General features: G+C 47.9%; 2 protein-coding genes across 5 annotated transcripts; one reads left to right on the top strand and one right to left on the bottom strand.

Annotated features, from left to right (window-relative positions):
• The first annotated feature begins 249 nt into the window (after positions 1-249).
• On the top strand, positions 250-4,847 carry ube2m (ubiquitin conjugating enzyme E2 M). The gene is made up of 6 exons (XM_046416541.1): positions 250-566; positions 1,820-1,914; positions 2,105-2,143; positions 2,482-2,585; positions 2,832-2,895; positions 3,570-4,847. The coding sequence occupies exons 1-6, from the start codon at positions 452-454 to the stop codon at positions 3,708-3,710; spliced, it is 558 nt and encodes a 185-aa protein (XP_046272497.1). The 5' UTR covers positions 250-451; the 3' UTR covers positions 3,711-4,847.
• Positions 4,848-6,303: 1,456 nt separating this feature from the next.
• Positions 6,304-16,336, bottom strand: LOC124073949 (E3 ubiquitin-protein ligase TRIM39-like). 4 transcript variants are annotated; one of them, XM_046416525.1, is made up of 13 exons: positions 16,318-16,336; positions 13,641-13,770; positions 12,980-13,426; positions 11,889-11,993; positions 11,691-11,786; positions 11,107-11,340; positions 10,841-11,009; positions 10,499-10,588; positions 10,293-10,319; positions 8,415-8,441; positions 7,791-7,966; positions 7,553-7,708; positions 6,304-7,049 (listed from the first exon to the last, which is right to left on the bottom strand). In XM_046416525.1, exons 2-13 carry the CDS (start codon positions 13,758-13,760, stop codon positions 6,843-6,845), a joined length of 1,854 nt encoding a protein of 617 aa, XP_046272481.1. In that variant the 5' UTR covers positions 13,761-13,770; positions 16,318-16,336; the 3' UTR covers positions 6,304-6,842. The 4 variants fall into 4 exon arrangements, with proteins under 4 accessions (XP_046272481.1, XP_046272479.1, XP_046272480.1 ...); XM_046416523.1 differs by lacking the exon at positions 16,318-16,336 and adding an exon at positions 14,300-14,457; XM_046416524.1 differs by lacking the exon at positions 16,318-16,336 and adding an exon at positions 14,300-14,457 and having other exon boundaries at positions 13,641-13,767.
• Between the last annotated feature and the right edge of the window lie 41 nt (positions 16,337-16,377).

Raw genomic sequence — 16,377 nt, 5'->3', positions numbered from 1 at the left:
GACACATTAACGTCACTTAGACACACAGTCAGCCTTTGGAATTACAAAGTCCCTCTGATGATAAACTATGTCAGAAGTTGGTCAAAATCACCACTTTCGTATCAGAATATTAAATGTGCGTACTTTAAGCAAATTTTGGTGATCATACTGACATACTTTTACTCAAGTAAGACTGTTACTACTAGTGGGGTAGTGTAGTATTAATACTTCCATCTAAATACCCCCCGCCGCCCCTCCCGGGTCAGCCCGGCCTCTCCTGCTAGCTAACTGGCTAAGCTAGCTCGGCGGCTAACGTCTCTCCTCAGTGCAATTAGTTGAGACGCACCGGCTCCATCAAACCACGGTGCTGTTAGGACTGAACTGACTCTCTTAAAATTTACACACGACACAGACAGACCGCGCACACCGAAGGAACACGGAGCATAGGCATCCAATTGTCAAATAACTGAAGATGATTAAGCTTTTTTCCCTGAAGCAGCAGAAGAAAGACGAGGAATCTGCTGGAGGAAATAGAACAGGAGCCGGGGGTAAAAAAGCCAGCGCGGCCCAGCTCCGAATACAGAAAGGTAGGCTAGTCAACAACACCAGCACCCGGTTAGCTGCTTCTGCCTGCCCGGCAGACTAGTTACCTGTAAACCGCAGGGTTACGGGACCCCCTTCAGTGCCCAGCATTCCAAAATGGCCCGAGTTATGGCAATATCTCTCTTTCACAGTGCGTAAAAGAGAGATATTGCCATAACTCGGGCTAACAGCTAGCGCGCTAACATTAGTCTGAAGTGGTGTTAGCCAACAGCAGCTAGCTTGTTCTATATTTGAAAACAAAACGCAGACAGCCAGTCAGAAGCTAGCTCGTATAACATCTTTTATGCTACTGTGTTAGCACACAGCTGACACGAAGTCTGAAACACATTCCGCACTGCTAACGAGCTCACGGCTGACAGCAGTAACAAATGGTAAGGTTTCTGAGGCTGAGATTAGGCTAACAGCAGATAGCTTTTAAACAGCTAACGTGCTGTGTCAGCTCTCTGTTTAATTGAAAACCGGGTGACAAAGTTCAGGTCTGCATTTGATCTGATTTTACTGAGGTCAGAGAAGTTTGACTGGCAGCTGGCAGGTGTCAGCAAACTGTTTTATGGTTGTGCACTCATCATTTCACTCCGATAAAAGGGAGTGAGTGACTTCTGCCCTGAGTAGGTGTCATCCTGAGCACCATAAAGCTGCGGACTGAAACAAGCTTGTAAACAGACAGGGACAGACCTGAAAGGCAGCTCGTTTCCTCACACAGAGGGTCAGATGCTGTCAGTAGAAACACACACACCTGTGAAGGAGGAGCTGCTGTACCATCCAGGTGGACACTGAGTACGTGAACCTTTTACAGCATGAAAACAGCGCGAAAGTCCTTTAAGAAGGACTAAGGCCATCAAATGAAACAGAGCTGTCAGGAACAGGCCTGTGATCAAAACACATCGATGTGAAAAACCCAAAATAATAATTTGCAAATGTAACTAGAATTAACAAATTGCTGCAAATTAGTATTATAAGTGGTTCTTTATTTCTAGTATTACAGTGTGCTGCAGTTGTGCATGTGGTTTGCCGTACCCCAGGCCCGGCATCATCATCTCTGATGGGCATCCAGAATAAACGTCCGTAAATCCACTTACAAATTAGAGAACAAAGAGTCATCATGTTTTTACGTTCTCTTCTGTATTAAAGTAATCTGAGTGGCTGCAGGTCAGTGCGCTACAGCAGTGTGGGCTTTCTGTGGATTGTGTCCAGTCGCTGTTACAGCTGATCTTCTGTGTGATGTTCTGTGTGTCAGACATCAATGAGTTGAACCTGCCAAAGACGTGTGAGATCAACTTCCCTGATGACGATGACCTCCTCAACTTCAGACTCATCATCTCACCAGACGAGGTGTGTGTGTGTGTGTGTGTGTGTTTCAAAGCCAATCTGAAGTCTGCATAATCACATGTAAGCAAAAATATGTTTCATTAAAGGAGGGATTAATAACCTGTCTGATCCTTGGTTTAGTAAAGACACACACTAGTCTACTGTAGTGAAGTGCAAGTACAGTGTGTAAGATCTGTGTGTGTTTGTCTCACAGGGTTTTTACAAAGGAGGAAAATTTGTCTTCAGCTTTAAGGTGAGAAACACCTGTCCCATGTCCTCTTTGTCTTCTCTGTCTTTGATCGTGTCCATCTGTCCATCCACGCCGTCCATCTACCGCAGAAGAGAACAAACTGAAGCTGAATGTGGGGAATATCAGACCATTACATTTCTTTGTCATTTTATTTTTGAACAAACTCTTCAGTATTCACTCGTCTTGCTAGAAAGTCCTTTTAAAAATTGTATCTATATTTGTTATGTTTTTAATTATGACTATAATCATACAATCAATCAATGTTGTGGTCAATCAGACCAGTAAATTAGATTTTTTTCACTCTTCTGTAGTAAATGTGTGTGTGTGTGTGTGTGTTTCAGGTAGGACAGGGTTACCCCCATGACCCCCCCAAGGTGAAATGTGAGACGATGGTGTATCACCCCAACATCGACCTGGAAGGAAACGTCTGCCTAAATATCTTAAGGTGCGTTCACAGCCTCAGTAACTCTGATTGTCCAGCAGCTTGTGGCGTGACTGCAGGCGACGTGAAGGTCGTCTGAGTGAGCAGCAGCAGAACGACTCGAGCGGTTCATCACTGTGTGCTGCGTGTGTTTGTGTCCCGTATCTGTACACTCGGTGATGACTTTGTGGAAGCTGCTGCTTCCTTGGCAGCTGATGATGTACACGGAGGCAGCTGACATGTTGCTGTGTTTTGTCTTCTTGTCCACAGGGAGGACTGGAAGCCTGTGCTGACAATAAACTCCATCATCTACGGTCTACAGTATCTGTTTCTAGTGAGTTCTTACTCAATGTTGAAGTCTTGTCTTTGTTGTCTGTGCTGAGCTGCTACAGCACGTGTGGCGGTTGGTCATGTGACTGACAGGTCATGCCGCCTGTTGGACTAGTGAGCGAAGCCTTCAGGTGAAGATCACACCTGGCTATAGCTTGGATTTCATTAGTTAGTTAGTTAGTAGTTTAATATTAGTTAGTACATCGGAATTAGAGCAGTTTGACTCTGAGACGGACGCACATCGGCTGTAAACAATGTTATGCAAAGTTTCATGGCTAGATGGCGGTGCAGGCTAAGTGATGCTTGGCTGACACAGTAGAAGAAATAGACGTTGTGAACTGGAAACCTCAAACCAGTTGGGTTTATTAATCCGGGACTGGGAATCTTCTGGGAACATCCGGGAAGACGCAGGCAGCCGACGTGGCTTCTCTGACTTCTTTTTGTTCTTTTTTCTTTTTCTTGTACTTTTCGGTCTGTTTCTTTTGGTCTGTCAGAGTAGACCCAGTCGATCAGTCATATGAATTACGTGTCCTCTGCGTCAGAACGTTGCCAGTGTGATTCCATCTCCCGTGAAGAGCATTAAAGCGAGCAAATGAAGTCAATTGTGAAATGCAAAAGTTCAGAAAGTGTGTGTGTGTTTGTTAACACCATGTGTTAACGTGTCTCCTCCCTCTGCAGGAGCCAAACCCTGAGGACCCGCTGAACAAGGAGGCAGCAGAAGTCCTCCAGACAAACCGGCGGCTCTTTGAGCAGAACGTCCATCGCTCTCTGAGGGGCGGATACGTGGGGGCCACCTACTTCGAGAGGTGTCTTAAATAACTTGGTGTCCCAAGGCCCCCCCCCCCTTCCCCCTCCCCCCCACTCCTCCTTCCCCTCTGCCTCACCCCTCCTTCCCCTTTTGCTCCCCAGTCCTGCTCGTTGGCAGAAGCAGGAGTTGCAGTGACAGAAAGCCGCGTGGCCAGAAGACGCTTTTCTGTTTTAAAACAAAAGAAGACAATGAAGACACCCCACCCTCCATCTTATCCCTTCCCCCCCCCCTCCTCCCATATTTCTCTCTGTTTTACTTCCAAGACGCAGCATTGGGCTGTTTACGCGCCACAGGGGGATGCAGACACACAGCACACAGGAAACGGACTTGAAAAGATGGCTGACGGAGAGTGGCGTCCGAGGGGGGTGGGTGGGGAGGCGGGGGCAGGTGTGCGTGGTCAGTGAATGTTGCTTGGGTGAGTCAGTGATTTAGAAAACGCCATAACACTGATGATGATGATACCCACCTGATTTTCTTTTATTTTTTTTATTTTGTGTATATGGCAAACACCCCTGTATCAGACAGGTGGTCAGAGGACACGCCCTCTCCTTCTCGCCGCCTTTTATTTGTTCATCAGCTGGCAGCAAACTCCAAACTCAGGAGCAGCAGGATTTCTGTGCACGCCGTGTTTGGTTACAGGAAACTGCTCCAGCCTGGCCGTGACAGTAGATATGTGGTCCAATGAGAAACGTTCCTCTGTGGTCACAGGATGGAGGGAGGGGTTTGTTAGAGTGGGAGGGGCTTTGAGTCTCAACAGGGTCATTTAAAAAGTCCCTGAAGACAGACTATACAGTCAGTTTTTATGGGAATGGTCAGCTTATGGTTCTTTTTGTTGAGATTCCGTTTGGAGTTTGCTGCTAAATCACACACACACACACACACACACACACACACACAAGGTGCTAGGCCAGGTGTGTTGTGCCAGGTGGGCTGGGCTTTGGGGGACGGGGAACAGTGTGTTTGTTTAAAGGAGTTGGGGGGAGGGGTTCATGTTTCTTTTTTTGCGGGTGGGTGGTTTGTGGTGGGCGGGGTCACAGAGGGGCGGGGCTTAAATGTTACAATACTATTGTGTATATGGAAACCCCAGCTGTTGACATTGACTGCAATATGATTTATGTTAAATAAAATATGAACTTGAATGATTCTAACTGTTGATGTAAGGTCTGTTTAACAAAACAACACACACACACACACAAACTGTCCCGTTACGTGTTGGATGACATCTTGGTTCACTTTCAAATTGAAAGCACAATTTGTGAAATCATCTTAAATGTCTGCGCTTAAAGCGGACGCCCAAAGTCACCCGAGTGATGATTCATTCAGGATCGTAAACGAAGCTTGAGTTGCTTTTTTCAAGGTACATATGTTGTCAAAATAAAACTACTTCTTGGACGTTAGAGGATGAACGTTTTAGCCGAGTTTTCTAAGATGTTTGTGAAGATTGTTGGTGATACACCAATAAAGTATCTGCGTGTTTTATTTACAGTTCGTGCGTGTCCATCAGGCGTGAGCATTTGAATACTTCGGAGGCGTTAAGTGAAAGTTCAGTATTTCACAAGAAAACTGAAAATCTTTGTGGTTTTGTTTTTGCTGGTTTCAGCTCAGTTTCAAGAAACAAAACAGGTAAGTGTTGTGGTTTCACACCTGGAAACATCCCCACCTCAAAGGCATTGTGGGAAATGTATGAAATTTGGAACTTTACGTGCCTTGAAACACACTGCACTTTGCAAACGACGGCTGAACTGATTTTTGTTTTTGGTGTTTTTCAGTTACTTTTGTCCCTCTCTGAGTTTGTTTCTTCTGTGTTTGAAACAAAGATTTTTATTTCTTATTTCATTGCCCCTCAATAAGATTTCAACACCATCCTGCACTGACACAGTCAGTCAGCTGGGGGCGCCACTGGTTTGGTCCAGTGACTAGCAACCATTTTTTTTTTATTGTATTGAAGATTATATTTTATTGAGTTTTAGTGTGTTATTAATAGGAACACAATTGTTTTTCATGCCACAAATTTGAGGTATTTGTACTTGTTGTATTTTTACAGCGCTACTTTGACTTGACAGCTTCGGTTACTTCACACATGAAAAGTTTATCAAATCTGATGTTCTATTCTAAATTAAACTCCAGTAGTTCATCCAGAGCAGCCAAAGCCATCAGTCATCAATCAGTGACTGATCAGCCGTATTGATGATGTTTCCCTCTGAATGTGTTTGTCATGATGTTGAGCTTTGGACCGAACAAACTCTGTGAAGGAGTCACTTTGGGTCCACGTGTCTCACTGTTTTCACCAGTTTGACAAAGCAAACAGTCAGCGGATTCATGGAGAAAACAGTCATCAGCTTTGGTCAAAATGAGCTCAGACAGGAAACTCCTGCAGGAGACACAGTCAGCTGATCTGAGGTCAGACGGGACAGGACAACAGACACGGGGACACTCGCTGCAGTACTGTATCAGAGTACTGTTTGTACAAAACAAAAAGCTCATTTGGAGTTGTCACTGAGTATTGGAAAATCACTAAATGTGCGATGAAGTCAGAAGGCGTCAAAGGTTAAAGGGAAACGTTTTGTTTTTATTTTTATCAGTCATTTAAATGAGTCAGAAACATTTGTGATCTTTGTCTTTATTTAACAGCTTTGCTCAAAAGAATACAGGTGACAGGTGTGGTCAGCAAGTCCTCACGATCAGTCGAAAGGTGAGGGGGCGGAGTCAACTGCACCGTCATTAAAAGTAAAAAAGACTTTAGAAATTTAATATAACTTTCATAGATTATTATCATTTATTTCCCAATCTCGCTGGACTCTGAGCCTCCGTACGGTTTTCTGCAGACCCTCCTGCCTCCAGTAAAACAAACCTCAGTTCCACCAGACACGTGGCACTGCAGTGAACCACCTCCACCACTGCCACAGCCTGTTACAGGACCTTTGTGGAACGTGAGAACATTCATGTTCTGCTTAGAACAAGATGAACCGAAGACATCTTCTCATACGCTGCTGTACGTTTCTACCAAATCAAAATCTGTTCCATCTAAGCTGGAAGCCTCCAACATGGCTGCCAACAGTCCTTAGTGTTCCAGCTCCTCCTCCTTTCTCCCCTGCACCCCCCTCATGTTCTGACCCCCTTTGTCCCGTCTCAGTCCCGATCCCTCAGGCCAGATGGTGCTGAGTGGTCATGAGGATGAGGGGGACCTCCTTGTCTCCAGTGCCCAGCAAAGGAAACATCCTCTCTGTGAACTCGGACAATCCGGTGAAGGTGAAGATCTCCGAACCCGACTTCACGTTGTAGAAGGACACCTGACCCTCGTCCACGTCCAGGAAGACACCCACCTGCCGTAGCTTTGGAGAAGCCTTCACCTGCACCACAGAAGCATATACCTCAGGTTAGTCAACTTACCTGTGAAGAACAGAAGCTCACTTTCAGCAGGAAAGAAACAAAAGTGATGAAAAGTCAGGAGTGAAAACGGGATGATTACTCACATCTTTGGTCTCAAAAATATGAAGAAAAGTTATCAGCAAAACAATTTGGAAGTTAAAAATGAGACTCTTTCTAAAGTGCGTTTTATACTTCAACACTTTTTAATGACATTAAATTAAATTGTTAAAAGTATCAAAAGCTTGTTACAAATTTTTGCTTTTAAGTTCAAAAATGTACCCAAAAATCATGACTGACTTAGTATTTCAATAATTTGAAAAGTAAAGAGTTTTACTGATTTTAATTTTAATTTAACATTTTTAAAAAATCATTCCTACAGTTCATGTGTTTATTTTCTTCCTGGCAGAAGTGAGCTTCCATACTGAATCTGCAGGTGTCATATTCATGACCTCCATCAATGATGGATGTATAACATGACATGGACCTTGGTCAGAGGCGGTGCTGTGAGCGCTCGGAGCTGGCTGCCGCTCCACCAGATGGCGTAGTATCCGCTAGAAGGACTCATGTCAAACAGACCTTTCCTCTGAGCTGACTCACTGACCACTCCCAGCTTCCAGTCTTTACTCTCCCCAACGAATACCTGCCACAGGTGGACACGACAGAGAGGTTAGGTTTTGCTGCAGGTCCTGGATCAGGATCAGGATCATTGTGTCAAGTCTGACCTCCCAGTAATGTCGTCCGGTGTCGAAGCCTTCTTTAGCAACGACGCAGGACCAGACGTCAAAACGCTGCTGACTGTTTCTGTAGAACTGCAGCTTCTCTCCTCTCTTCACCTGTTTCCTGTCCTCTGACAGGATCAGGAAGGGATACGCCGTCACCGGGTTCAGCGTCACGTCCTCTGGAAACAACAAGGACAAGATGAGGAGACGTGAGTGACGCCCACCAAGGCCGTGATGGTCATCATGCACCAGATGGTCATCAGAAGTTTAATCTACCACCCACGGGCTTGTTGCCTGTACGGCGGCCTTTTTAGGACATGTGCTTAAGTCACACTCGGTTGGGTTAACTGCTTACACAATATGAGCTTAGATGTAACATGCAAAGCTAAGGCTAACCTTTAGCTCAAACCACAGCTAACTTTATCAATAAACAAACTTGGACAAGTAATAAAATAATGACATGTTTGTTTGTTAGCATACCACACAATACATAAAACTGAAACGAATAAATTAATAATAATGGAAATAATAATTATGTTAGCATATTCAAATTCTCTGCACCAGGTGGCTGAAAACAAAGATAATAAACTAAATTAAAAAATATTGTTATGAGTGTGAAGGACTCACCCATGTAGACTCGGGCCTTCTTATGTCCTGTGACAGAGCAAACTCAAGTCAGACAGACAGGCAGGCAGGCATACAGACAGACAGACAGATAGACAGACAGAGAGGGGTCTTTCCTGGCGACAGGCAGGGAGGCAGACAGACAGACGGGCAGGGAGGCAGGCAGACAGACGGGCAGGCAGGCAGGCAGGCAGACAGACAGATAGACAGAGAGGCGTCTTTCCTGGTGACAGGCAGGGAGGCAGACAGACAGACGGGCAGGCAGGCAGACAGGCAGGCAGGCAGGCAGACAGACAGATAGACAGAGAGGTGTCTTTCCTGGTGACAGGCAGGGAGGCAGACAGACAGACGGGCAGGCAGGCAGACAGGCAGGCAGGCAGACAGACAGATAGACAGACAGAGAGGTGTCTTTCCTGGTGACAGGCAGGGAGGCAGATAGACAGACGGGCAGGGAGGCAGGCAGACAGACGGGCAGGCAGGCAGGCAGGCAGACAGACAGATAGACAGAGAGGCGTCTTTCCTGGTGACAGGCAGGGAGGCAGACAGACAGACGGGCAGGCAGGCAGACAGGCAGGCAGGCAGGCAGACAGACAGATAGACAGAGAGGTGTCTTTCCTGGTGACAGGCAGGGAGGCAGACAGACAGACGGGCAGGCAGGCAGACAGGCAGGCAGGCAGGCAGACAGACAGATAGACAGAGAGGTGTCTTTCCTGGTGACAGGCAGGGAGGCAGACAGACAGACGGGCAGGCAGGCAGACAGGCAGGCAGGCAGACAGACAGATAGACAGACAGAGAGGTGTCTTTCCTGGTGACAGGCAGGGAGGCAGATAGACAGACGGGCAGGGAGGCAGGCAGACAGACGGGCAGGCAGGCAGGCAGGCAGACAGACAGATAGACAGAGAGGCGTCTTTCCTGGTGACAGGCAGGGAGGCAGACAGACAGACGGGCAGGCAGGCAGACAGGCAGGCAGGCAGGCAGACAGACAGATAGACAGAGAGGTGTCTTTCCTGGTGACAGGCAGGGAGGCAGACAGACAGACGGGCAGGCAGGCAGACAGGCAGGCAGGCAGACAGACAGATAGACAGACAGAGAGGTGTCTTTCCTGGTGACAGGCAGGGAGGCAGACAGACAGACGGGCAGGGAGGCAGGCAGACAGACGGGCAGGCAGACAGGCAGGCAGGCAGACAGACAGATAGACAGACAGAGAGGCGTCTTTCCTGGCGACAGGCAGGGAGGCAGGCAGACAGACGGGCAGGCAGGCAGACAGGCAGGCAGGCAGACAGACAGATAGACAGACAGAGAGGCGTCTTTCCTGGTGACAGGCAGGGAGGCAGGCAGACAGACGGGCAGGCAGGCAGGCAGGCAGACAGACAGATAGACAGAGAGGCGTCTTTCCTGGTGACAGGCAGGGAGGCAGACAGACAGACGGGCAGGCAGGCAGACAGGCAGGCAGGCAGGCAGACAGACAGATAGACAGAGAGGTGTCTTTCCTGGTGACAGGCAGGGAGGCAGACAGACAGACGGGCAGGCAGGCAGACAGGCAGGCAGGCAGACAGACAGATAGACAGACAGAGAGGTGTCTTTCCTGGTGACAGGCAGGGAGGCAGACAGACAGACGGGCAGGGAGGCAGGCAGACAGACGGGCAGGCAGGCAGACAGGCAGGCAGGCAGACAGACAGATAGACAGACAGAGAGGCGTCTTTCCTGGCGACAGGCAGGGAGGCAGGCAGACAGACGGGCAGGCAGGCAGACAGGCAGGCAGGCAGACAGACAGATAGACAGACAGAGAGGCGTCTTTCCTGGTGACAGGCAGGGAGGCAGACAGACAGACGGGCAGGCAGGCAGACAGGCAGACAGAGAGACAGGCAGACAGATGCGTACCTGAGACCAGTTTGTTCTTCTTCAGATCTGAAGACAGGAAACTACACTTAGTGACTCTTTCACATTAAAAGTCCTCACTGCTGCAGTTGTTTTTTTTAGAAATGTGATGCAGTGTAGCTGGTCCAGAGTCAGATCTGTCAGCAGCTGACCAGCTGGATGAGTAAACCCTGAGACATGTCACAGCTGATGTGGGATCAATCACTGACCTCTCAGAGACCACTGACTCTTCCTCAAACTGGCGCTGCTTCCTCTTAGACTGAGCATGCTCTCTGCCAACATGAGCTCACCAGACGAGGCTGGAAGAGACGGCAGAGGTCAGTGCTGCAGCGTTTACTGTTACAGCCGGAACACTTCGAAACTATTTTCATGTTTTAACAAGATATTTTTCATGCTATAATGACTCGGTTGTCACTTGATAGACACCAGTGTGTCGCACTTCTTCTTCTCTTACTGTTACTGGAACGTCTTCACAGTTTTTCCACCAGCAGTTTAGTTTCTTCAAGTTATTATGAATTAATTGTAACTGCTGACACATGAGCGTGACTCACCGGAGCCCCTGGAGCGGACGCCCCCCATCCTGATTTCCTCCATCTTGTCCTTGACATCAGACAGAGAGCTTTTCACCTCCCCCAGGTGGAAGTGGAGGGAGAACTCCTGGTCCTCATCCACATCGCCCTGCTGGTCTTCCGACAGAGGAGCTGTGGCCTCCTCATAACTCTGAGGAGCAGTGAGGACGTGACTGCTCATGATGTCATGCTAACAGACTGAGGCTAAAGCTAACGGTCCCAGGTAAAAAGAAACGTTGAGTTTTTACCTGCAGGAAGCCGATGTGATCCTGACTGATGGCCTGGACCTCCAGCGTGGCCCTCCTGTCCAGCAGCTGGCGAAGCTCCGTCTCCAGACGGCTCACCAGCCCCTCCCCCTTTGACATCACAGCATCCAGCTGGCTTTCAATCTCACGCACCACCTGAGACCGGATCCTGTCCAACTGACTGGATACTTCGTCCAGGAGGTGTTCCACCTCACCTCGCTCTCCTTCTGCATAGTTCTTCAAATAAAACACAGCACCAGTATCAACATCAGCAATATGAAAATGTATATTATAAATGTTAAACCCAACAGGAAGTGACGTATTTTAGGATATTTGTTTGTAAATAGAGAAACAGTTTAAAAGTACAGAAATGTTGGAGACGGCTGGTGTCGAGCTGCGGCAGACGTTTCAATGGGAATCACTATGAGCTTTGGTCAACTCCAAAATAAAAACCAGTAAATGAAAAATGACTGAAAATAAAGTTGAATGTGAACAAAATGTAAATCTCAGAATTGCCAGTAGACAAAATTTAAACTCCTTCTTTGGAGAGGACATGGAAAACCTAAAAGCTGCAGCAGATGTCTGACCTTGGCTCCCTCCAGTTTCCTCTTCAGCTGAGCAACACGAATCTCTTTCTCTTTGATCCGGTTCAGGATCTCCTGCTCCGTCCTCGCTACCTGTTTCTGAACATTCAGGTAAACACAGAGTCATTTGATTGGCTGAATCTGTGCTCGTACAGGAGCGGGACACCATAATTAGTTTGCTGGTTTATTCCTCATCTCTACCTGTTTGCTGAGTCTCTCAGTTTGGACTGAGACGGTCTTGTGCGTTCGATGCTCCTCCAGGACGCAAATGGCACAGATGCAGCGCTGACATGTTCGACAGTACACCTGGACATGTGAACACATCGGACAGGAAAAGTTTATGCTCATCAGCGTGTTGCGATATCATGGAACAGAATTTATTTGTACATCAAAACCACTAAAGAGCTTCTGTCCATCAGAGCCTCAGTGAGCACTAACACAATCCAAACATCAGGTCTGAAGAAACAGCACGACGATGTAAAGGATCTTAGATGTTTCTAGAAATCTGTGGCATTTTGTTGCACACGTGAATCAGTTTCTTTGCTTCCAGAACTGTCTTACTGCTGTATTCAATATATTTAAACTGAGGTTTCTGATGACACTCGAGCGTTTTGCTTCAGGTTTACGTCTGTGCCAGAGTTCATGTGGATCTTTCAGAATTAGCACTTCAGGATTAGGAACTTCAGTTTTGTCCTCAGTGAATTTGAAGCCGTTGCTACACATATTTCGAACAGTAGGCTGGCGTCCACATGGCTTTGAACGTTTACGTTGTGATGTTGTACAGTTTGGTTCGCTGTAGTGCACTCAGCAGTGGACCAAGCACTGAACCCTGTGGAACACCACCCATTAACCAGCCCGACTCACAGCGCAACATGTTCATCGGCTCTGAGATGAAGGAGGACCAGTGTGGAGATACGTCCGTGCTGGAGCCGCAGCCGGCTCCTCTAGCAGTGGTTTTTAAAGAAACGGTTCATCCAAAAGTGAAAAGTCAGTCATTGTCTCCTCACCCTCGTGCTGATGAATGTCAGGGGAAGTTTCTGGAGCTTCACAGCAAAGCGGCATAGCTGCTCTCTGCTAAACAGCTGAAGAAGCTGGAGACTGGTTCAGGGTGGGGAGATAATGACTGAACGTTCACTTTTGGGTGAACTGTTCCTTTACATTTACAGCGAACAGGACGCCTAACTGTCAGCAGCTCCCGTCTGCGGCGCAGCCATGAAGTTCATCCCTGGATTTCAGTCATGAACATTTTGTGTCTGCTTCTGATCTCATCTGCTGTGTGTGTTTCCCCTCACCTCCAGCAAGCGGCGATGGACTGAGCATGTGCGGCCCCGGAGGGCCTCCTGGGGGTCCATCAGTGGATGTTTGGCATAGAAGGGTGTGGTCTGATGTGGCTGCACATGCTCAGTGCAGTATGAGGCGGTGCAGGTGAGACAGGAGCTGACAGCTGGCTGTTTAACACCTGTGCAGACGTCACACCACACCACCTCCTCACCTGATGCCATCACAAACGGGTTGGTGCTGTCCATGTCTGCGTTCGCCATCGCGGTGCCCATCAGCACCGCTGCCGTGTTTCTGACCGGCTGTGGTAACCCCGTGGCACCATAACGAGCCACTTTGTACTTATCTGCAATGAGAGCGAAGACTTTGTTGACGCTGAGCTGAGGACGTTCGTCAAACTGGCGTTTACAGAGAGGACAGGTGCAGACCGGACTGGACGCCCAGTAACCGCCAATACACGCCTGCAAATACACAGAGGAAGAAGAAGGAAGTTGAGACAGCAACGTCCTCTGATTTCTCCTGCGGTGCTTCTGAAATGCAAAGATGATTGAAAGCTGCTGTTCAGGCAGGAGCTGAAGCAAACGGATTTCATGAACATTTTGAGTGGAAACGTGAAAGCTAATGAGGACGAGCAGGTTGGGTCGGAGCTCCCAAGCGGCTCTCAGGTGTCGTTACCTGGCAGAAGTTGTGTCCACAGGGAGTCGAGACAGGTTCATCGAACAAATCCAGGCAGATGGAGCAAGTTAGCTCCTGCTCTGAGAACAGATCTGGAGCCGCCGCCTCCGCCATCGTCATACTGCTGCTGCTGGATGACATGAGACAGGAAACATCAGTGAGTGTCAGTGCTGCTCTGCTAACTGTTAGCTTCTCACTCCTCTCAGGCCGTGTCAACTTCAAACATACTCAAAGACAACAAATGCCACAGCTCGGGTTTATGGTTCTTTCTGTTGTTTAAACACCCTTTAAAGCAGCGGTTCTCAAGTGGGTTTGATGAATAACCAAAACTGTGAGGCTGCTAATCACTGTGGATTTAAGGAGGCAGTGAAGGTCACACTGGGACTGATGAGCCGTAGCTTCATGTGCTCCGTGGCTGCAGGTTTAAAGTCTAACATCACAAAGTTTCACCAAAGGACAAAACGTCAGGACTGAAAATGAACATTTTACGTTTTAGTCTGACATATGACATTATCTTGTGCGTTAAATACGTCCAACTGTCACTGAAGAAGGACCAAGTCAGACCACATTCCTGCACACACAAACAGACTGAAGTCAGAGCCCAAAATAACACGCAGAGACAGACAGGTACAAAGACAGACAGACGGACAGAGACTTACTCTCTACCTGTCTTCACCCTCCTCTCTGAGCTTCTGTCTTCAATGAGGCTGATGACCACCTGTTTAGAACAGGAGCAGAGGTGGGCGGGGCCTGTATGTGAGGTGCGTTCACTGTTACTGTGTTCACATGTGCACACATTCATGGCTAAGTGCCAGTACTCACACTACCACAGTATTCAGTATGCAAGAGAAGTATTCAGTTTGTCCCAGAATGTCAAAAATGCCAGGATGTCCTGCTGCATCCATCAGCTTACAGAATGCTTTTCTGGCTTTTCTGACCCACGGTCCCCTGCACAGGTCCAGTTCAAGGCACAACATTACGAGGATGCAGTACTTGTATGCATACTGCATGTAACAGTACATACTTTGTAAGAGCAGCTGCAGTGAGTACATGTGACCGACAGCCTCGCAGGTTTACTGCGGCAGGAAACAAATGGCTCACATTTACTATGTTATTATTAACACGAAATTATTGTTCAAGTGGAAAATGCAGAATGAAGTTGTGTTTGGAGCAAAGCTCAGTACAACATGAAGTGTACTTAAGTACAGTGCTGGAGTAAATGTACTCAGTTTCTCGACATCACAGCGTGTCAGTAGCTCCGGTTTACAGACTCAATTTCTTCCCCGTCTGCACAAAGTGACACGTGAGTGGAAGGTCTGGACCGAGCGGGCGCCTGCGACGCTTCGGTTCAAGGTGTCGACACAAGCAGCGCGGCTCAGCCGAGGGGCGTGGAGCTCGGGTTATGAACGTAACCACCCAATAATCATCCAAAGGAGCAGAGAGGCCTGGCTGAGTCCAGCACTGTCACTCTGTCACTTCACTGAGTGGAGACACTGTGGCCGACTCGGGAAGCATTCAGCTTCCCAGCATGCTGACTGCTCTTCTTGAGTTCACGGTTCACGCAGAACGCAACAGAAAGGCTGATCGCAGCGGGAGAAATGCAAAGTATGTGTGGGAACAGGAAGGACAAACAGAGACGTGTCTGTGATGGTGACGATAATGTTCGTAACACGGTCCTCTCTAAAGGGTTACTGCTTCACCCTGGGGAACACGTGGCAAACATAAGACTTGGCTCTGAACCTTAACCACCCAAAGTGGTCAAGTGCCCCAAATCTGATGATTGAAAGTAACAAGTACATTTACACAAGTGCAATATTTCATTGCAGTGCTGAGGTACTTTGCTCTGAGTGTTTTATCCTGCTGCTGCACCATATTCATGCGACAGCTGCAGGTTACTTTCACATGAAGATTTTTACATGAAAAAACAGATGAAAGCCTGCAAGATACAATCCGAATATTAAAACTTTGTCAAGGAAATATTGAAGCATTTAAACTTGTTGCATTCAGCCCACCGGGACACATGGACTTCAGTGGGTTCCCACTGTGGGCAGGGGCCCGAGACAGCTGCCTTGTGGGACGCCACAGTCCGCTGTGAAGGAACGTTCCTTCACTCGGGTCTGTGTTCTCCGAGTCAGTTCTCTGGTTCTGTGCGCCGGACAGCTCGCCTCCGTCACTGATGTTGGTCTGCTGTGTTCGAGGCCACGTGGCCAGATGTGATCAGGCCGGCACCCCATCGCCGTCTGGGGGACCTAGCAGGGTCCCTTAGTGGGATGCTTGAGTCAGTAGAAAGGCTTCAGTGTGAGTTAGCTGAGATTAATATTCACGTTCAGGTCTCCTTTGATTCCCTCCACACCTGAGCCAGTCCAGCCTGAGTCGCTGCCATCAAAGACGACCGAACCACAAGACTGAAGCTCGACGGTGAGAAAGACGCGATCAGTTACATTAAATCCACTCGTTTCTGATTGTTTTACGTCAAGTTTCAACAGTCGACGAACAAACACATGAACTGCAACAAAACAAAAGTTTGTGTCGTGTTGGGAAGCTCAGAGAACAGACTTTCACTTCATGAAAACACAACAGAAGGAAACAGAACAGAAAGTCTGACATCTGAAATTCCTCCTGATCCGATGGAGGTTCCCTTGAAAGTCACGTTTCTGAATGAAAGTCGGTTTCTTACCTTTCAGCGTGGGAGCCGACTTGTTTCTGTCACAAATCTGAACACTCAGTCACTCACTTA

This window comes from Scatophagus argus, chromosome 16, assembly GCF_020382885.2.
Source record: "Scatophagus argus isolate fScaArg1 chromosome 16, fScaArg1.pri, whole genome shotgun sequence".
Taxonomy (NCBI): Eukaryota; Metazoa; Chordata; class Actinopteri; family Scatophagidae; genus Scatophagus; species Scatophagus argus.
This window is presented reverse-complemented; position numbering and strand designations above follow the sequence as displayed.

What these genes read in the sequence shown, in the direction of transcription:
- LOC124073949 (XM_046416523.1), bottom strand. Translation starts at nt 14,442, where the DNA reads ATGAATGTGTGCACATGTGAACACAGTAACAGTGAACGCACCTCACAT. An exon ending in CGTCCGCTCCAGGGGCTCCG is followed by an intron (nt 10,589 to 10,840) that starts GTGAGTCACGCT and finishes CGTCTCTTCCAG; the next exon opens with CCTCGTCTGGTGAGCTCATG. An exon ending in CAGCACCGCCTCTGACCAAG is followed by an intron (nt 7,050 to 7,552) that starts GTCCATGTCATG and finishes TCTGTGGTGCAG; the next exon opens with GTGAAGGCTTCTCCAAAGCT.
- ube2m (XM_046416541.1), top strand. Translation starts at nt 452, where the DNA reads ATGATTAAGCTTTTTTCCCTGAAGCAGCAGAAGAAAGACGAGGAATCT. An exon ending in TCATCATCTCACCAGACGAG is followed by an intron (nt 1,915 to 2,104) that starts GTGTGTGTGTGT and finishes TTTGTCTCACAG; the next exon opens with GGTTTTTACAAAGGAGGAAA. An exon ending in GTCTACAGTATCTGTTTCTA is followed by an intron (nt 2,896 to 3,569) that starts GTGAGTTCTTAC and finishes CTCCCTCTGCAG; the next exon opens with GAGCCAAACCCTGAGGACCC.